Source organism: Gorilla gorilla, chromosome 17 (genome assembly GCF_029281585.2).
Source record: "Gorilla gorilla gorilla isolate KB3781 chromosome 17, NHGRI_mGorGor1-v2.1_pri, whole genome shotgun sequence".
NCBI lineage: Eukaryota > Metazoa > Chordata > Mammalia > Primates > Hominidae > Gorilla > Gorilla gorilla.
The window spans coordinates 37,391,214-37,409,191 of NC_073241.2; the positions used below are offsets into that span (position 1 = coordinate 37,391,214).

Genomic DNA, 17,978 nt, shown 5'->3' on the forward strand with positions numbered 1-17,978 from the left:
GCTAACATGGTGAGACCCTGTCTCTACTAAAAATACAAAAATTAGCCACGCATGGTGGTGTGCACCTGTTATCCCAGCCACTTGGGAGGCTGAGGCAGGAGAATTCGCTTGAACCCGGGAGGCGGAGGTTACAGTGAGCTGAGATGGCGCCACTTCACTCCAGTCTCTCCAGTCAGTCCAGACAGAGTGAGACTCAGTCTCAAAAAAAAAAAAAAAAGCAAAACAAAAAACTATGACAAATAAGTATAATTTCCCAGGACTATTAAGGTCTTGTAATCCCATGCACTGGAAGCTTTTGTTGTTGTTTTCTGATTTATCATTGAAGTGACCAAAGCGCAGTGGTAAGAACAAGCCTTTGTGATTACTTCACACTAGAGAAGGGTCTTTCCCACATATTTGAGACTTAAGGAATTGATAGTGAACAGTGTAAGCAGCCACACAGGTGTGGGTTAAGAACTGATGTGTGTATTCACTTTCTGTAAAGATGACCAAACATATGTTGTTAGACAAACGAAAAATTCACCCCAAGATCATTGAGGGCATGCAAAATAGTATGAGGTAGAGGCAGCTGTAATTCAGGTGTCCAAATACAAGAGCAGGTGGAGAAAAGAAAAGAAACTGAGAACAGTAGAGTTTTTAAAGTTATAACACGCAATTGTTAAAATAGAATGTTCAGTACCAACTAGCAGAGTAGATAATGCAGAACACTGAGGTGGCTTGAGAAAAATCTCTCAGAACTCAGGAAAGAGGTGTGCGAAATGAGCGTTAGGAGAGAGCACTTCCCCAAGTCTGTGATAGAAATTCCTGAAAGGGAACAGAGGAGACTGAAGCGAAACTCTATTAAGCGACAAGGAAGACTCAAATGGAGAAGCTAACCCAGTTCTGATGAAGACTTGGCACATATCTATAATGTATTTTTTTTGAAGTCAGCCAAAAGAAAGTTTAAATTTGAGGTACATCTGAAAGAATAAGCAATACAGAAAAATCTTGACAACATCTGAGGACAAAAAAAAAAAGTACTGATACTGTTGAGTGTGAGGCAAAACCTCACTTTCAGTCTTTCTTGAGAAATATTGGCAAAATATGCCCTTGATACAGGAGTTCCAGTTTTATTTCATTTCATTTTATTATTTATTTATTTATTAAGACAGGGTCTCACTTTGTCACCCAGGCTGGAGTGCAGTGGTACAGTCACTGCTCACTGCAGCCTGGACCTCCTGGGCTCAAGTGATCCTCCCAGCTTTGCCTCCCAGGTAGCTGGGACTGCAGGCACACACCACTACGCTTGGCTTTATTTTTATTTATTATTTGTTTATTTTTATTTTTATTTTTTGTAGATAACGTGGTTTCACCATGTTACCCAGGCTGGTCTTGAACTCCTGGCCTCAAACGATCCTCCTGCCTTGGCCCAGAGTGTTTTTGGGTTTTTTTTTTTGTTTGTTTTTTGTTTTTTGGAGACAATCTTGCTCTGTCACCCAGGCTGGAATGCAGTGAGTGGCGTGATCTCGGCTCACTGCAACCACCGCCTCCTGGGTTCAAGCAATTCTCCTGCCTCAGTGTCCCGAGTAGCTGGGACTACAGGTGCCCACCACCATGGCCAGCTAATTTTTTGTATTTTTTAGTAGAGATGGAGTTTCACCATGTTAGCCAGGATGGTCTCGATCTCCTGACCTCGTGATCTGCCTCGGCCTCCCAAAGTGCTGGGATTACAGGCATGATGAGCCACCACGCCCGGCCGAGATATATTTCACATACCATAAAATTCACCTAAAAGGTACAGTTTAGTGGTTTTTAGTATATTCACAGCTGTGGAACTAGATCTTAATTTCAGAATATTTTCAACACCCCAAGGAGAGACTGGGTACATACAGTTATTCTCCATTCTCACCCACATCCCAACCCCTGACAACCACTAATCTACTTTCTGTCTCCAGATTTCCCTGTCCTGGTCTCATACCATGTGTAGTCTTTTGTATCTGTTTTTTTGTTTTGTTTTGTTTTTGAGATGAGTCTGGCTCTGTCGCCTAGGCTGGAGTGCAGTGGTGCGATCTTGGCTCACTGCAAGCCCCGCCTCCTGGGTTCACGCCATTCTCCTGCCTCAGCCTCCCCAGTAGCTGGGACTACAGACGCCCGCCACCACACCCGGCTAATTTTTTGTATTTTTAGTAGAGATGGGGTTTCACCGTGTTAGCCAGGATGGTCTCGATCTCCTGACCTCGTGATCCACCTGCCTCGGCCTCCCAAAGTGCTAGGGTTACAGGCGTGAGCCACCGCGCCCGGCTGGTTTCTTTAACTTAGCATAATGTTTTAAAGTTTCATGTGTGTTGTATGTATCATTACTTTGTTTCTTCTTCTAAGTTAGTAAGATTCCATTATATAGATATATACCATTTTGTTTATCCATTCACCAGTTGATGGACAAATGATTGTTTTACTTTTAGCTATTATTAAGAGCGCTACCATGAACATATGTGTCCAAGTTTTTGTGTGAACGTATGTATTCGTTTCTCTTGGGTATGTGCCTTGGAGTAGAATAGCTAGTTCATATGTTAACTCTTTGTTCAGCATTTGTTTTTCTAAAGTGGCTACGTCATTTTAACCTTTAGTTTTTTGTTTTTTGTTTTTTTTTTGGGAGTGGGGTGGGGCTGGAGTGCAGTGGCGTGATCTTGGCTCACTGCAACCTCCGCCTCCTGGGTTCAAGCGATTCTCGTTCCTCAGCCTTCCGAGTAGCTGGGACTACAGGCACATGCCATGACGCCCAGCTCACTCTTTTTATTTTAGTAGAGACAGGGTTTCACCATGTTGCCCAGGCTGGTCTCAAACTCCTGAGCTCAGGCAATCTGCCTGCCTCAGCAGGGTTTCACCGTGTTGACCAGGCTGGTCTCAAACTCTTGACCTCAGGCGATCCACCCACTTCAGCCTTCCAAAGTGCTAGGATTACAGGCATGAGCCACTGTGCCCGGCCTCTTTTTTTTTTTTTTTTTTTTTTTTTTTGTAAAGACAGAGTCTTGCTCTGTTGTCCAGGCTGGCATGCAGTGGTGTGATCACGGCTTACTGCAGCTTTGACCTCCTGAGCTCAAGTGATCCTCCCACTTCTGCCTCCCAAGTAGCTGGGACCACAGATGTGTACCACCATGCCTTGCTAATTTTAAAATTTTTTAATAGAGATGGGGGTCTGTCTGTGTTGCCCGGACTGGTCTCAAGTGATTCCCCGCCTCAGCCTCCCAAAGTATTGGGATTACAGGCATGACTCACAGCGCCTGGCCTCAGTTTCTTTCAAGACCATCCTGTAACACCAAGTTAGTTTGAGGATTCTATGAATGTCTGCTTAAAGATATCCTTCTGAATTCTGTGATTCTCTTGAAAGGCTTGTTGCAATGAAAACAAAGTATAATGATGACCTTATGTGAAGTATACTTTTGGAATTTCTTAAGCAGAAGTCCTGAGACTTTTGAGAGTCCCTGTATTTAAACAGTACCATTTAGGCATAGTTACTGCTTATGAAATGAAGAGTAGCTAGATGAATATAAAAAATCTTACTCTTACATTTCAACCCAGCATTATTTGAACCCAGCAAAATTATTTCTATAGTAGAATCAGTTTAGTTCCTTATTTTAAGCCATGCATATATATCTCAAAGCAAATTTCAAGAGGGATTAAATGTTGTTATGTGAAAATATTAGGAGGTGAAATAATGGGAGAAAGTAAACACATTGAAAGTAGGTATGTTCAGGCCAGGCGCAGTGGCTCATGCCTGTAATCCCAGCACTTTGGGAGGCTAAGGCGGGCAGATCACGAGGTCAGGAGATCGAGACCATCCTGGCTAACACGGTGAAACCCCGTCTCTACTAAAAATACAAAAAAAAATTAGCCGGGCGTGGTGGCGGGCACTTGTGGTCCCAGCTACTCGGGAGGCTGAGGCAGGAGAATCTATTTAACCCAGGAGGCTGAGGTTGCAGTGAGCCGAGATTGCACCACTGCGCCCTAGCCTGGCAACACAGCAAGACTCTGTCTCAAAAAAAAAAAAGGAAAGTAGGTATGTTTACAATTTAAAATCTTTGGGCATGGAGATAAGCTATAAGGCCATTGATGAGAATGGACCATTTCATAATGTTCCAAAAATTAGACTACTTTGGAAAAAGGTGGTGTGTGGTGTAGGCAATGCACATGTGTGTTTAAGTTTCAAATACAGCTAAGGAGCTAAGTGGAATTTTTTTTTTTTTAACCAAATAGCGTGTATTAATAATAGCTCAGTTCCATTTACTGATTTGTTTTTCCTTTGTTTATGTCATATATTATCTTTCCAAGAGATTGTGAGTTTATGCTACTGCCAATTTGGTATGAGGGCCTGTTTTTAAAAGAGCTGCATGATATTCAGTTGGATGTACCATGATTTATTCAACCAGTCTTTTCTTTGTCATTAGACATTTAGTTTATTTAAAGCCTTTCAACATTATAAGTAACTGTGAAAGATATCTTTGTGCTATGAGTTGCCTACATTTTGGATCATTGCCACTAAGAAAGAAATTAACTAGTGACTCAATTATTCCTTGCTTTTTTTGAGCAAAAATCATATTAAAAATAATTAGATTTAAAATTTTTGGTTAAATTATACTTTAAAGCAAAGATCCTTGCCATTTAGATCTAGTTTTGATTAAAGGTGTGGTTTGGTATTAAATGAGAACGGTGGTTCTCTGCTGTGTTGGTGGGGGATATGTTCATGATGGATTTTGCTGTCGAAGGACATTTGGCAATGCCTGGAGAGAGTTTTGGTTGTTACAGATGCAGGGAGGGGTGCCACTGACATCTAATGGGTAGAGGCCAGGGATGCTGCTGCTAAACATCCTGCAATACACAAGACAGTCCCCACTTGCCACCCCCCCCAAAAAAAAAAATTAGCCAGCCTAAAATGTCAGTAGTGCTGAGGCTGAGAAACCTTGGATTAACAGGTTTCACTGCTGATGGGAAACTTTTTTTTTTTAACAGGGCCTTACTCTGTTGCCCAGGCTAGAGTGCAGTAGCAGGATCCTAGCTCACTGCAGTCTTGAACTCCTGGGTTCAAGCAATCCTCCTGCCTCTGCCTCCCAAGAAGCTGGAACTACACATGCACACCACCATCCCCAGCTAATTAAAACAATTTTTTGGCAGAGCTGGTGTCTTACTGTGTTGCCCAGGCTGGTCTCAAACTCCTACCCTCAAGTGATCCTTCCAGCTGGGCCTCCCAAAGCACCAGGATTGCAGGTGTGAGCCACTGTGCCCAGAGGAAACATTCGGAATCTGTGATAGAAGGGGAAAGTTTTAGCTCCAGAACACAAGTAGAGCTGGCTTTGCCTTATGTGATAGACCTAGTGAATAGCTCAGCTGTCTGCTTTCCTAATGCCATTTAGACAGACACTGTATATTTTATTGCTTATGCAGTGTGCTTATAAAATTGTTTATTTTTGTGTCTTGGGTATTCCTGAAAATGCCTCATCAGTGTCAGATCTAGTTGTTGTTGAGATTTGGTTTTGCTGCGTATATTAGTTACAGACCTGATTTAGCTACATGGGAAAGAAAATTAATCAATAGCTGATTTAACAACTAGGAGTTTATGTTTCTCATGTGATATGAATTCTGGAGAGAGACTTAAGGGCTGTTACTGTGGCTTCTTGATGTCACCCATGACTCAATGCTGGTATTTCTGCTTACCTTTCTTAGGAATGTGCATTTTACCTTGTTGTCACAGGATGGCTCCTGCCTGTTCCCACCCCTCACCCCTGACAGCAAAACCTATGTTCCAGGCAGGCAGCAGTGAGGACAAAGGTACCTGGAGCCAGTCCTCTTTGTCAGCGTTTTCCTGCAGCCCAACCCAGTGGTTTCTGCTTATTCCCATTGGCCGGACTGTCACAGGACCTTAGAGGCTGGGACAAATAGTTTTCAGCTGGGCTCCTTGTGGTCTGAAAACAAAAGCAGTTACCTTTAGTAAGGAAGAAAGGATATTGGGGCTGGGTGCAGTGGCTCACGCCTGTAATTCCAGCACTTTGGGAGGCTGAGGTGGGCGGATCACTTAAGGTCAGGAGTTCAAGACCAGCCTGGCCAACATAGTGAAACTCCGTCCCTACTAGAAATACAAAAATTAGCCAGGCATGGTGGCGCATGCCTGTAATCCCAGCTACTCAAGAGGCTGAGACAGGAGAATCTCTTGAACCCGGGAGGTGGAGGTTGCAGTGAGCTGAGATTGCACCACTGCACTCCAGCCTGGGCAACAGAGTAAGACTCTGCCTCAAAAAACAAAAAAAAAAAAAAAAAAAAAGAGGATATTGGAATAAACAGCTAATATGCAACTTTGGGAGCTGCTTTTTGAAATATTGGTTCTTGTAAGTTCACTGAAATTTCTTTTATAAAGTAGAACAATATTGGAGATTTGAAAGAATGGACTCAATGCAAGAGATCTTATTAGCTGAGAAAATGTATTTATGTTATGAATGTATTTCTTGACCCCAAGAACTTGGCTGTTGTATTGTGTTTTGTAAATTTTAAATCTCCCTACTACTATACTGGGGGCCTTACCCTCTTTTGTATAGTGCACACAAAGAAGTGTGTTTCTCTGGGCTAAAAATAGAAATCTGCACCTGACAGATGGCCTTAAGTGTGGAAAATGGGCGTGTGTGTATCACAGAAGTGGAAGAAGTGGAGGGAGTCCTGCTCTGCCTGTTGTTTTAAGCCTCCCCTCCCTGCAAATCTGTATCTTTCCTATACACTAGTAATGGTCAATAGGTTTTTGTTGTTGTTGTTGTTTTAATCCCATTTACAGTAGCGACAAAACCTATCAGGTATCTAAGAATAAACCTTTATTATACATTTATGCTAACCTTTAGCATACCTTTATGAAGAAAACTACAAAATTAATTAAAATATCATGAACTGCAATGCAAATGGGGAGAATAAATAGGGGACAACTTGCCTTCCAGATGCATTGATTACAAAGCTGTAGTAACTAAAATTTGATACTGTCTCAAGGGCAAGCAAATGCTCCTGTGAAGTAGAATGAGGATCTAGAAACAGACTCCTGCGTGTGCTGAAACTTGGTTTATGATAGAGCAGGTGTTACTGATAAATGCAGAAACCAATAAATGGTATTAAGTCAATTAACTTTCCATTTGGAAGGGATAAAATTAAATTTCTCTTCCACGTTGCAGGCTAATAACAGTGTCTTATATCTTGCAAAAGTACTCTTACCAGTCCATTCACTTCCAGAAAAATGGAAAAGTTTCGTATTAGAAATTTGTGCATCATGTTTCATAAATAAAAACTTCAGATACTCGGCTGATGGTGTTGGCTCAAACCTGTAATCCTAGCACTTTGGGAGGCTGAGGCAGGTAGATGACTTGAGCTCAGGTGTTCGAGAACAGCCTGGGCAAAAAGTGAGACCCTATCTCTATAAAAACAAATAAACAAAATGGCACCTAACTTTTAAAATGCTTTTTCTTACATGTGATAATGTGAGCAAAAGCATAATTTAATTTTTGCTATTAAAATGCTTTTTTTTGGTTTCTGTTACATTTCTGTATTTACTTGAATTCTTAGAACACTGTTTCCTGGGAGATCAAACCTGGCCATTCTGGATACATCAGTAGTGAGAGCTTAGTGCGGACATAGCCTTACAGAATGTCTTCTACGTTGAAATGCAGAGAACCCGAAGGCACCTAGGATGAGCCTCAGGCCTGCTGGTTGTTGCAGTGGTGCAATCTCAGCTCACTGCAGCCTCCGCCTCCTGGGTTTAAGCGATTCTCATGCCTCAGCCTCCTGAGTAGCTGGGATTACAGGCGCTCGTCACCAGGCCTGGCTAATTTTTGTTTTGTTTTGCTTTTTCCGCCTCACTCTGTCACCCAGGCTAGAGTACAGTGGTACGACCTCGGCTCACTGCAACCTCAGCCACGCGGTTTCAAGCGATTCTCCTGCCTCAGCCTCCCAAGTAGCTGGGATTACAGGTGCCGGCCATTGCGCCTGGCTAATTTTTGTAGTTTCAGTAGAGACGAGGCTTCACCATCTTGGCCAGGCTGGTCTTGAACTCGTGACCTCATGGTCCACCCACCTCGGCCTCCCAAAGTGCTGGGATTACAGGCATGAGCCACCGCGCACAGCCTAATTTTTGTATTTTTTGGGGTTTTTTTTTTTTGATAGAGTCTCGCTGTCGCCCAGACTGGAGTGCAATGGCACGATCTTGGCTCACTGCAACCTCCACCTCCCGGGTTCAAGCAATTCTTCTGCCTCAGCCTCCCGACTAGCTGGGATTACAGGCACCCATCACCACGCCTAGCTGATTTTTTGTATATTTAGTAGAGATGGGGTTTCGCTTTGTTGGCCAGGTTGGTCTCAAACTCCTGACCTCAGGTGATTCCCCGCCTCGGCCTCCCAAAGCACTGGTATTACAGGTGTGAGCCACCACACCTGGCCAAATTTTTGTATTTTTAATAGAGCTGGGGTTTCACAATGTTGGCCAGGCTGGTCTCAAACTCCTGACCTCAGGGAATCCACCTGCCTCGGCCTCCCAAAGTGTTGGGATTACAGGCGTGAGCCACCGCGCCAGGCTTGTTGCTGAACATTTATGGCTCTAGAAATAATTTTTTTTTTAAGGAGAAGTAATGACAAACGTGATAGAAATAAAATTTGAGGATATTTCTGGGTTCAAAATAAAGTAACAGTTAAATAGCATGAACATGAAGAAATAAATATTTTCAGGTAGAAACTCCAAAATTTAGGTAGATGCTGTGAGTTTTAGTCAGAATTTGAATATGACGTGGCTGACCATAGATACCTCCATTGCATTAATTCTGCTTCATGAAGTGTTTGATGCTTGCTTGTAGGTGTTGAATAGAGCCTAATTAGCAGTAAGTAAACAGATCTAGAGCACAGACTTTGGCATCTGAAGGACCTTGGTTCAATTCTGGGACTGCCACTTACTAGCTATGGGATCTTTGGTGGATTTTTAACCTTTGAAAGCCTTTCATCCCTCACAGATAAAATGGGGAAGAAAATCGTTTCCATTAGTATTGTGAGGATTAAATGATTAATTGATGTAAACAATGTGCTTTCCATAGTACTTGGCATATCATAAGTGCTTCATGTTATTTTACACTGGCTGGGAAGATAAGTTTTGCTGTGGAGAATTTAAGAGGGATATTAAAATATATTTTTGTTATTTTAAGGAAATTCGAAATGAGTCCCATGACTATCCTCATAGAGTGGCCAAGTTTCCAGAAAACAGAAATCGAAACAGATACAGAGATGTAAGCCCATGTAAGTACTTGTGGGTTTGTGTGCATGTGTATTTTTTGGTTTGTTTTAGGAGGCAGGATGTAGTGAAAAGGAGGGCTTGGGGGTCAGTGTTGATAAATACAGTAATTTTTTTCCTATTTACGTAAGACACATTCTTTAAGAATTTAAAGGTGTAGAATAGTAGAAGGAAAAATAATTACCCATAATTATTTCATCCTTCAAATATAGGCACCATTATTTTGATGTATTTCCCACAACCTGTTTTTCTTATGCACAGTTTTTCTTTCTTTAAAATAATTGTAATTATAGATGTCTATATAATATCCATATGTATTTCCTTTTCATATCATTCCATGGCATTTGTAAGTTTTGCTTAAAATAGTTATTGGTGTAGTTTGGTTTTTTCCTTCCCCAAGTTATAAGAGTAGTATGTACTCGCTGTAGAAAACTTAGAAAACAGAGAAAAGTATAAGGAACAAACTTATTTAAAAATAAATAATAACTTGGGTTTATATTCTTTGGAGTTTTTAAAAATAAACATATATTTTAAACGGAAAATTAGAATCTTGCCACATACTCATTTGTAGCTCTTTTCTTAGCAGTACATTGTAAACTTTTTTTTATTATAAACACAATTTTTAATTGCTTTGACAGTGGCTTTGGATATACCACTCTTTTGCATAAGTTCCCCGTTGTTGGACATTTAGATTATGATGTATACACACGCACATGCACACAATTGTGTGAACAATTATAATACTAGAGTTCTTTGGTGTATTCATCATGCAGTGATTTTATTTTTTGTTCTGATTCATGCAGCTTATTCAGATATTAAATTGGGCCTCCTTCCTGCTTCAGCATGTTTCCCTATGTTTGACTTTAGTGGGCTAAACATAGGTTTTCTCTTTAGGACTCCTTGTTGGTAGGGACTTGAAAAACAGTATCCGATTGATCACGTTCTGGTTTTTGCTTGTTACTGGTTGTTCGCCTGTTGACTAGGGTATAGTGCTGCCTGCTAAGATCTCCTGTGTAGGTTGAACCATTTCACTCTGTTCAAGGACACAGACTGTATACCTTTATATCCATTGTAGTCATTGGTTATACATAAGATATTTAGGGTCTGGATGTACCACTGAAAAATCCATCAGTTACTGGAAAAAAATCCTTATTTTTATTCTTACATGAATAGAATGTTTTTCTTATGTTGACCAAATACATTTCCAAGAAGGGTGTATTGGCTGATTTTGGGCAAATCAAATGAGAAGCAGTCTCTGAAAATCTTTCATGTTTGTTATAAATTACTATTAAATACTATGTTTCTCTTACATGCTTTTTTCTTTACTACCAGTTAGAAGTGTTCTTAAAGACAAGTAGCTAGAAGAGTGGTTTTCCATTTTCTTCAGTTGCAGCACACTTGAAGATTTGACCCACTTCCTCCGAAACAGGTGGCTCATCACGGTGGCAGTTCCAGTGTGGGTGTGCGTTCAGGGAATAGCGGGTGTGGGCAGTAATTCTGATACTTAGGTGCCCTTCCCCTGCCTCCAAATCTCTGATTGAGAATCACTGAGCTACAGAGAATAATTCTCTAATGTTACCATGAGTTTTGAAGACAGTATTTTCCAGTTGTACACCTTGCTTTGATGCCTTTAATTTTTTAAAAACTTCTGATTTTGAAAATTGTAGATTTGGATGCAGTTGTGAGAAATAATACAGAAAGATCGAGTATACCCCTCACCTAGTTTCCCCCAGTGGTAACATCTTGCATAATTACAGTCCAATATCACATCTGGGAACCTGAAACAATACAGTCCATCCAGGTTTCACCAGTTTTACATGCACTCGTTTGTGTGTGTGTGTAAGTTCTGTGCAGTTTTATCACGTGTAGATTCCTGGAATCACCACCACAGTCTAGATGCAAACCAGTGGAGCATTCCCATCACAGGGTCACTTGCACTGCCTTTCTGGGGCCACAGTCTCCTTGCTTGCATCCTCCTTCCCTAACCTGGTGTTGCCTTTAATTTTTATATATTTGTTGTAATTGCAATTATTGGATGCACTACACTACATTTGAGTCCCCTAATTAGTTTTATCGAATTGATCTAAATGGGATTTTTTTTTTTTTTTTTTTTTTGAGAGGGTGTCTCACTCTGTTACCCAGGCTGGAGTGCAGTGGCGTGATCTTGGCTCACTGCAAACCCCTGCCTCCTGGATTCAAGCGATTCTCCTGCCTCAGCCTCCCAAGTAGCTGGGATTACAGGTGTGCACCACCACACCCAGCTTATTTTTGTATTTTTTGTAGAGATGGAGTTTCACCATGTTGGCCAGGCTGGTCTTGAACTCCTTACCTCAAGTGATCCGCCTGCTTCAGTCTCCCAAAGTGCTGGGATTACAGTCATGAGCCACCATGCCCAGCTGATAATTTTATTTTAACTGGAATTGAGATGTTTTATTTTAAAGTAAAAACATTTGCAACTTAAGTTATCCTCAAGTATATACATCAATAAAACTCTTATGGTTTGTCTCCTCAGCTTTTAGATTTATGTTGTATACCTGCAGTTGAAGGCTGCAGGGAGACTCTTTAAAATGTGTGTTATCAGGCCTCCCTCCATCATCATTGGGACCAGGCTCTTCCTGTATGCCTTCTCATTGAAAAGCACTTAGCCTTGAGAGAACCAAGCTTCCCTCCTGCGGACCATGCAGTGGTTGTCCTCTGGAGCTGTGCTCTGCTGGGAGCAGCCCCCAGTGCGTGTTCTCCTTACTCTTCTTCTTCTTTGCCCCCTCCCTCCCCACACATGCCTCCCTAGTAAGCCATGTTCTCCTGATCTCTCAGATGGAGACTGCTCATTCTTGCTTCTCATGTAGCCACAGGATTTTCTAGGCTGAGCCAATACGCTTCAGCCTGCAAATGGAAATGATCTCTTCCAAGGCTTGTGCTGGCCAGCACATCCCCACACTGCCTTGGCACCTCTCCTCTCCTGACTTCAGTCATTCACTGTCTTTCTCCTTACCCTCTCCTTCCCACCTTCCTCATCCTGGGTGACTTCGTGTCTCTGGGAAAGAACTACGGCTCATTGCGCTAGACCTGTTCAGCTCCACTGACATTGACCTTTAGTCATCTTCACCTCTGAAATCTGAAACTCTGCTGCCTTGAGGGCTACTTTCTGTCATTCCAGCTTTCACTTGCTTACTCCTACTGTACCTGCTCTTTGACTTCAGCAGGATCTTTAGTTGACTTTTTCATGTATTGTGAAGTTGGAAATGTATTGAATTGAAATTTCGATTAAAAAATGTAGTGAAGCATATTACTTTGTCCTCTAACCTAACTATTAATACCTTTCTTGTTGTTTTTATATTTAAAAAATAACTCTGGATTTTTTAATTCCACCATTTTGTGAAGCTCCAACTTAGGAAAAATCAGTCATTCGTCCTCTCTGCCCTTTGGGCAAATGAGTGTGTGCCTTGGGTGAACTCCAGTGTTAGGTGGGCTTGGGGTTGCCTTGCTGTCTTCATGCCCTCGGCTGCCCCACTGCCACCCTGCTCCAGCTCTGCACCGAGTAAATCATCTCTCAGAGCTCCTCACCATGCTCAGGATATCGTCCTGCTTTCAATTCTATAGATAAAAATTGTAAAAATCAGGAAACACCACCTTAGCTTCATGTTATATCACCTGGAAACTCATTTTCTTTTGCCCCTATCCTTCCCTAAAGTCCCAGGAGAGAAGCCTCCCCTCCCTCTGTCCTAGCCGAATCCTTCGTCCCCATCCTCCTCATGGGCCCTGCTCTTCGTCATCACTGCTTTTTGTGTGTTTTCAGCCTCTTTCTATCTCATAACTTCTTCTCTTTTGTATAAATGTGGTTCGCTCTCTTTTGTCTCAACCCTTGTATCCTACCCCAGCCCCCACTTCCTTTCTTACCTACATGGATGGACATTTCTTACCTGTAAACAGGCTTAAAAGAATCAATGTGCCGTTTGTCTCTCCACCCTCCCCACCATGCACACTTCAGCCCATGCTTCTTCTCCAGCCTCCCCACTGAAACTTATTCTAAAAGCACTGTAGCTGTAGTTGTCAAATGCAATGAGAGACTTTCCACTGGTTTCCTTCTCTGTGACTTTTGACATTATTCTCCTGCTTCAGCCTCCCGAGTAGCTGGGATTACAGGCACGAGCCACGACGCCTGGCTAATTTTTGTAATTTTAGTAGAAACAGGGTTTCACCATGTTGGCCGGGCTGGTCTCGAACTCCTGATCTCAAGTGATTGGCCCACCTCGGCCTCTCAAAGTACTAGGATCACAAGTGTGAGCCACTGTGCCCAGCCGACCGTGCCTTTTTTCCTAACCCCGTAATTTTTCTGATTTTCCTCTTTGGTCCCTCCCCTATTTTCAGGGTGTCTCCTCCTCACTTTGCCTTTCTTCAGGAGTCTGTTTCTCTCTCCTTCTCACTGTAACACTTGGATGAATGATCTCATCTGCTGTGGGCCTAGTTTCCATCTCTGCTTATAACCCCGAATCTCATCTGCAGTCTTGGACTTTTCTGTCTACAGGTCTGTGTATCCAAGTCATCATCTCTGTCTGGGTGTCCTGTAGCCACCTCAGACTCAGTATACACTGAGTGAGTGTTCGTCCCTGACACACTTCACTGGCCTTAGTCCCACACCTGCCTTTTCTCCTTTTCCCCATGTTTATAAGTGGTGCTATTATTTACACATTTTCTGAAGCCAGAAACAGATTCTTCCCTCATTCATTTCCCACGTCACTAAGTAATACTAATTTCCATTTCCATGACGTATTTCTATTTCTTCTTCTTTTTTCTTTTCTTTCTTTCTTTTTTTTTTTTTTTCAAGACAGGGTCTGGCTCTGTCACTCAGGCTGGAGTGCAGTGGCACCGTCTCGACTCACTGCAACCTCCGCCTCCCAGGCTCAGGTGATCCTCCCACCTCAGCCTCCTGAGTAGCTGGGACTACAGGTGCATGCCACCATGCTGAGCTAGTTTTTTAGATTTTTTGTAGAGATGGGGTTTCGTCATGTTGCCCAGGCTGGTCTCAAACTCCTGGACTCATGTAGTCCACCTGCCCCGACCTCCTGATGTGTTGGGATTACAGGTGTGAGGCACCGTGCTCAGCCTCCATAATGTATTTCAAATCTGTTTTCTTCTCTGTTCACATTGGCTTGGTTCAGGCCCTACTACGCTTTTCCTCGTCATTACAGTAGCCTCCAAACCCATCTCCTTGTTACCCTTCTGTTCCCACTTCAGTCCATTTTCATGGTCTCTGGAGTAATCTTTGTATAATGCAAGTGTGTTTTCCACTCTCTTCTCTAATAGTGCTGCACAATTTTTATGAAAAAGTTAAACTTCTTTAGCATTATCATACTGGGCTTTTTGGAGATTGACCCCTTTACACACCTCTCTAAATCTTTTCTACCCATTTTCCTAGAAATTATTCATTTCAGTAAAACTGAATCACTTGGAGTTCTTCTAGCTTGACTGGTTTTTAATACCTCAGTGGCTTCACATATGTCATTCCCTTTTTGAAATATTCTTCCCCTGCTTTCTCAGACCCATCTCAATCAAAGTTCTCCTTCTGCAAATACCAGCTCAACAACCTCTTTCCCGTGAGTGGTATTCTCATCCAATGGAGGTGGTGGTTCTCGTTCACTAAGTCCAGAGGGGCTCAGGAGTGTGTATTTTTTAAAAGCTGGGATGGTGTTGATGTACCTTTTCCAACTGATAGTCATTATGTCATTTAAAAATGTGTTTCTGGCTGGGTGCTGTGGCTCATGCTTATAATCCCAACACTTTGGAAAGCTGAGGTAGGAGGATTGCTTAAGGCCAGGAGTTTGAGACCAGCCTGCGCAACATAGTGAGACCCCATCTCTACACAGAACTTTTTTTTAATTAGCTGGGACGTGGTGATGCATGCCTGTAGTCCCAGCTATTTGGGAGGCTGGGGCAGGAGGATCACTTGAGACCACTAATTCGAAGCTGCAGTGAGTTGCAATGGCACCAGTGCATTCCAGCTTGGGTGACAGAGCAAGACTGTCTCTAAAAATTTTTTTAAATGCATTTCTATACATAGTACTTGACAGTTGTTGATTTGGTTCAGAAAACATTTGTTGAAAACCAGCTACATGTTTGATACTATGCTATGTATCGAATAATTTATGGTATACTTGAGGAGATTAACACATAAGCATGTTACAGATATTGTAAGATAGGACAGTGCATTGATGGAGCTGAGAAGAGGCTCTGCCCAAGGAGGCAGGGATGGCTTTTAAGAAAAAGAATGGTAGCCTGAACTAGGTAAATAAAGGGGAATGGAAAAAGAATTTTTTAAAAATTCAGAGTCCCAGATCTTTCTTTTCTAGATTTGGATTCAGCCGGTCTGGAAATGTTTATTTTTAAACAATCTTAACATGATTCTTTTACACTCACTATGGCACCACTCCTCAGACTGACATATGGAAACTACATTTGGAGTTCTGAATATGAGAAACATAAAGGAAAAAGGATATTTTAAATTAGAAAGAATTTGGGCTGGGTGCAGCAGCTCATGTTTGTAGTCCCAACGCTTTGGGAGGCCGAGGAGGGAGGATCGCTTGAGCCCAGGAATTTGAGGCTACAGTGAGCTGTGATTGTGCCACTGCACTCCAGCCTGAGCAATGTGAGACCTTGTCTCAAAAAAGGAAGAAAATTGACAGGATTTGAAGAGGTCCATAATCTTCGTTTAATTGCTACAACCTAGAGATGCCTCAGTTGTCTCAGTTAACTGTGAGACATTGTAGAAGAGATGGACAAGAACTTGGTTGTTTGAAAAGAGAGTAGCTTGTAATGGTTACTTTGGGAAATGTCTTTATACTATTAGAGACTACCACCAAATTTTGAGATCTTCCTATTTGCAGTACAGGTAGAAATCCCAGTTTACTATTTGGTCTAAAAGGGAGTGCCAGCAATTGAGTCAACTGTCATGTCTTCTCACTGGCCATGAAACAATCTGTGTGTGTGTGTGTGTGTGTGTGTGTGTGTGTGTGTGTGTGTGTGTTAAAAACCCATACCATAAATTTCTTGTAGGTGTATATTAACAGTATTGTTAACTGTATGCACATTGTTATACAATAGATTTCTGGAACTTTTCCATCTTGTATAACTGAAACTCTAAATCCATTGAAAAACTCCCTATTTTCTTTTTCCCCCAGCCCCTGGCAGCCAGCATTCTGCTTTCTGTTTCTATCAGTTTGATTAGTTTAGACACTGAATATATGTGTAATCACGCAGTATTTGTCTTTCTACGACTGGTTTATTTCATTTGACATACTGTCCTCAAGGTTCATCCATGTGAAACAGTCAGATTTTAAAGGAAATTAACACAGAGACTCATGATTCTGGTAGTGTCAGGTTACATAGTCCATGATTTGTTGCTCTACAAAACAAAAAGATTCTCAAATAAACATACTTTTTAAATGAGTTACTAGAGGGGGAAGAAGGAAGGGAAAACTTCTATGCTTTCAGCACGCTCCCTGCATGATCTTAGCAAATGGCATAACTACTTTGAATGCAGATGTCAGTATCAACTCTGAGATTTGTATGCAGCTAATAAAGTAGCCCCAAGATGTATTAAGCAAAAATGGATAGAATTTTTGGGAGAAATTGACAAATCCATGTTCATGGGCTTCTTAATAAGACAAGATATTTGTAAAGAAATAGATTTATATAATATTATTAACCTTAATATAAGAAGAAAAATACATAGAACCCTATATCCAGCAATTAGAAAATGCACATTTTTCTAGGACTGACATGGTCTATTTGTAAAAAATGGACCATTGACTAGGCTGTCAAGTAAATCTTAAAATTTAAGAATGCCTGGCTGGGCGCTGTGGCTCACGCCTGTAATCCCAGCACTTTGGGAGGCCTAGGCGGGTGGATCACCTGAGGTTGGGAGTTTGAGACCAGCCTGACCAACATGGAGAAACCTCGTCTCTACTAAAAATACAAAGATTAGCCAGGCATAGTGGTGCATGCCTGTAATCTCAGCTACTCAGGAGGCTGAGGCAGGAGAATTGCTTGAATCCGGGAGGCGGAGGTTGCGGTGAGCCAAGATTCTGCCACTGCACTCCAGCCTGGGCAACGAGAGCGAAACTCTGTCTCAAAAAAAAAAAAAATTCCTATCTTATAGCTCATAATTTTTTATCTTAATGCAATTAAAATATAGGTTATTAATAAAAAGATAAACATTTCCATAAATTTGGAAGTTTTAACATTTCTAAATCATGGGTCAAGACAAAATTATAATGGAAACTTAAAAATAATATATAAAATACTGCTTATCAAAACTTGTGTAAAGCAGCTAAAACAGTACTGCAATGAAAATATATTGTCTTAAATATTTATATTATATTTTATTTATTATTTTTTAGATGGAGTCTTGCTCTGTTGCCTAGGCTGGAGTGCAGGGGTGTGATCTCAGCTCACTGCAGCCTCTGTCTCTCGAGTTCAAGCAATTCTCCTGCCTCAGCCCCTCGAGTAGCTGGGAGTACAGGCACGTGCCACCAGGCCTGGCTAATTTTGTATTTTTTAGTAGAGACAGGGTTTCGCTATGTTGGCCAGGCTGGTCTCAAACTCCTGACCTTAAGTGATCTGCCTGCCTCGGCCTTCCAAAGTGCTAGGATTACAGGCATGAGCCACTGTGCCTGGCCCAGTATTTTAAGATGAAAGTTAAAATTAA

At 41.7% G+C, this 17,978-nt stretch overlaps 1 protein-coding gene across 18 annotated transcripts in view; it reads left to right on the top strand.

Annotated features, from left to right (window-relative positions):
• PTPN2 (protein tyrosine phosphatase non-receptor type 2) overlaps positions 1-17,978 on the top strand; it is a 98,169-nt gene that overhangs the window by 13,611 nt on the left and 66,580 nt on the right. For 17 of the 18 annotated variants that reach the window (XM_019014187.4, XM_004059206.5, XM_019014189.4 and 14 more), the window contains exon 2: positions 9,189-9,279. The exons of the other annotated variant lie outside the window; for it this stretch is intronic. In XM_019014187.4, the coding sequence (XP_018869732.1) occupies positions 9,189-9,279 (91 nt within the window). The remainder of the gene's footprint in view (positions 1-9,188; positions 9,280-17,978) is intronic. 18 annotated transcript variants of the gene reach the window in all.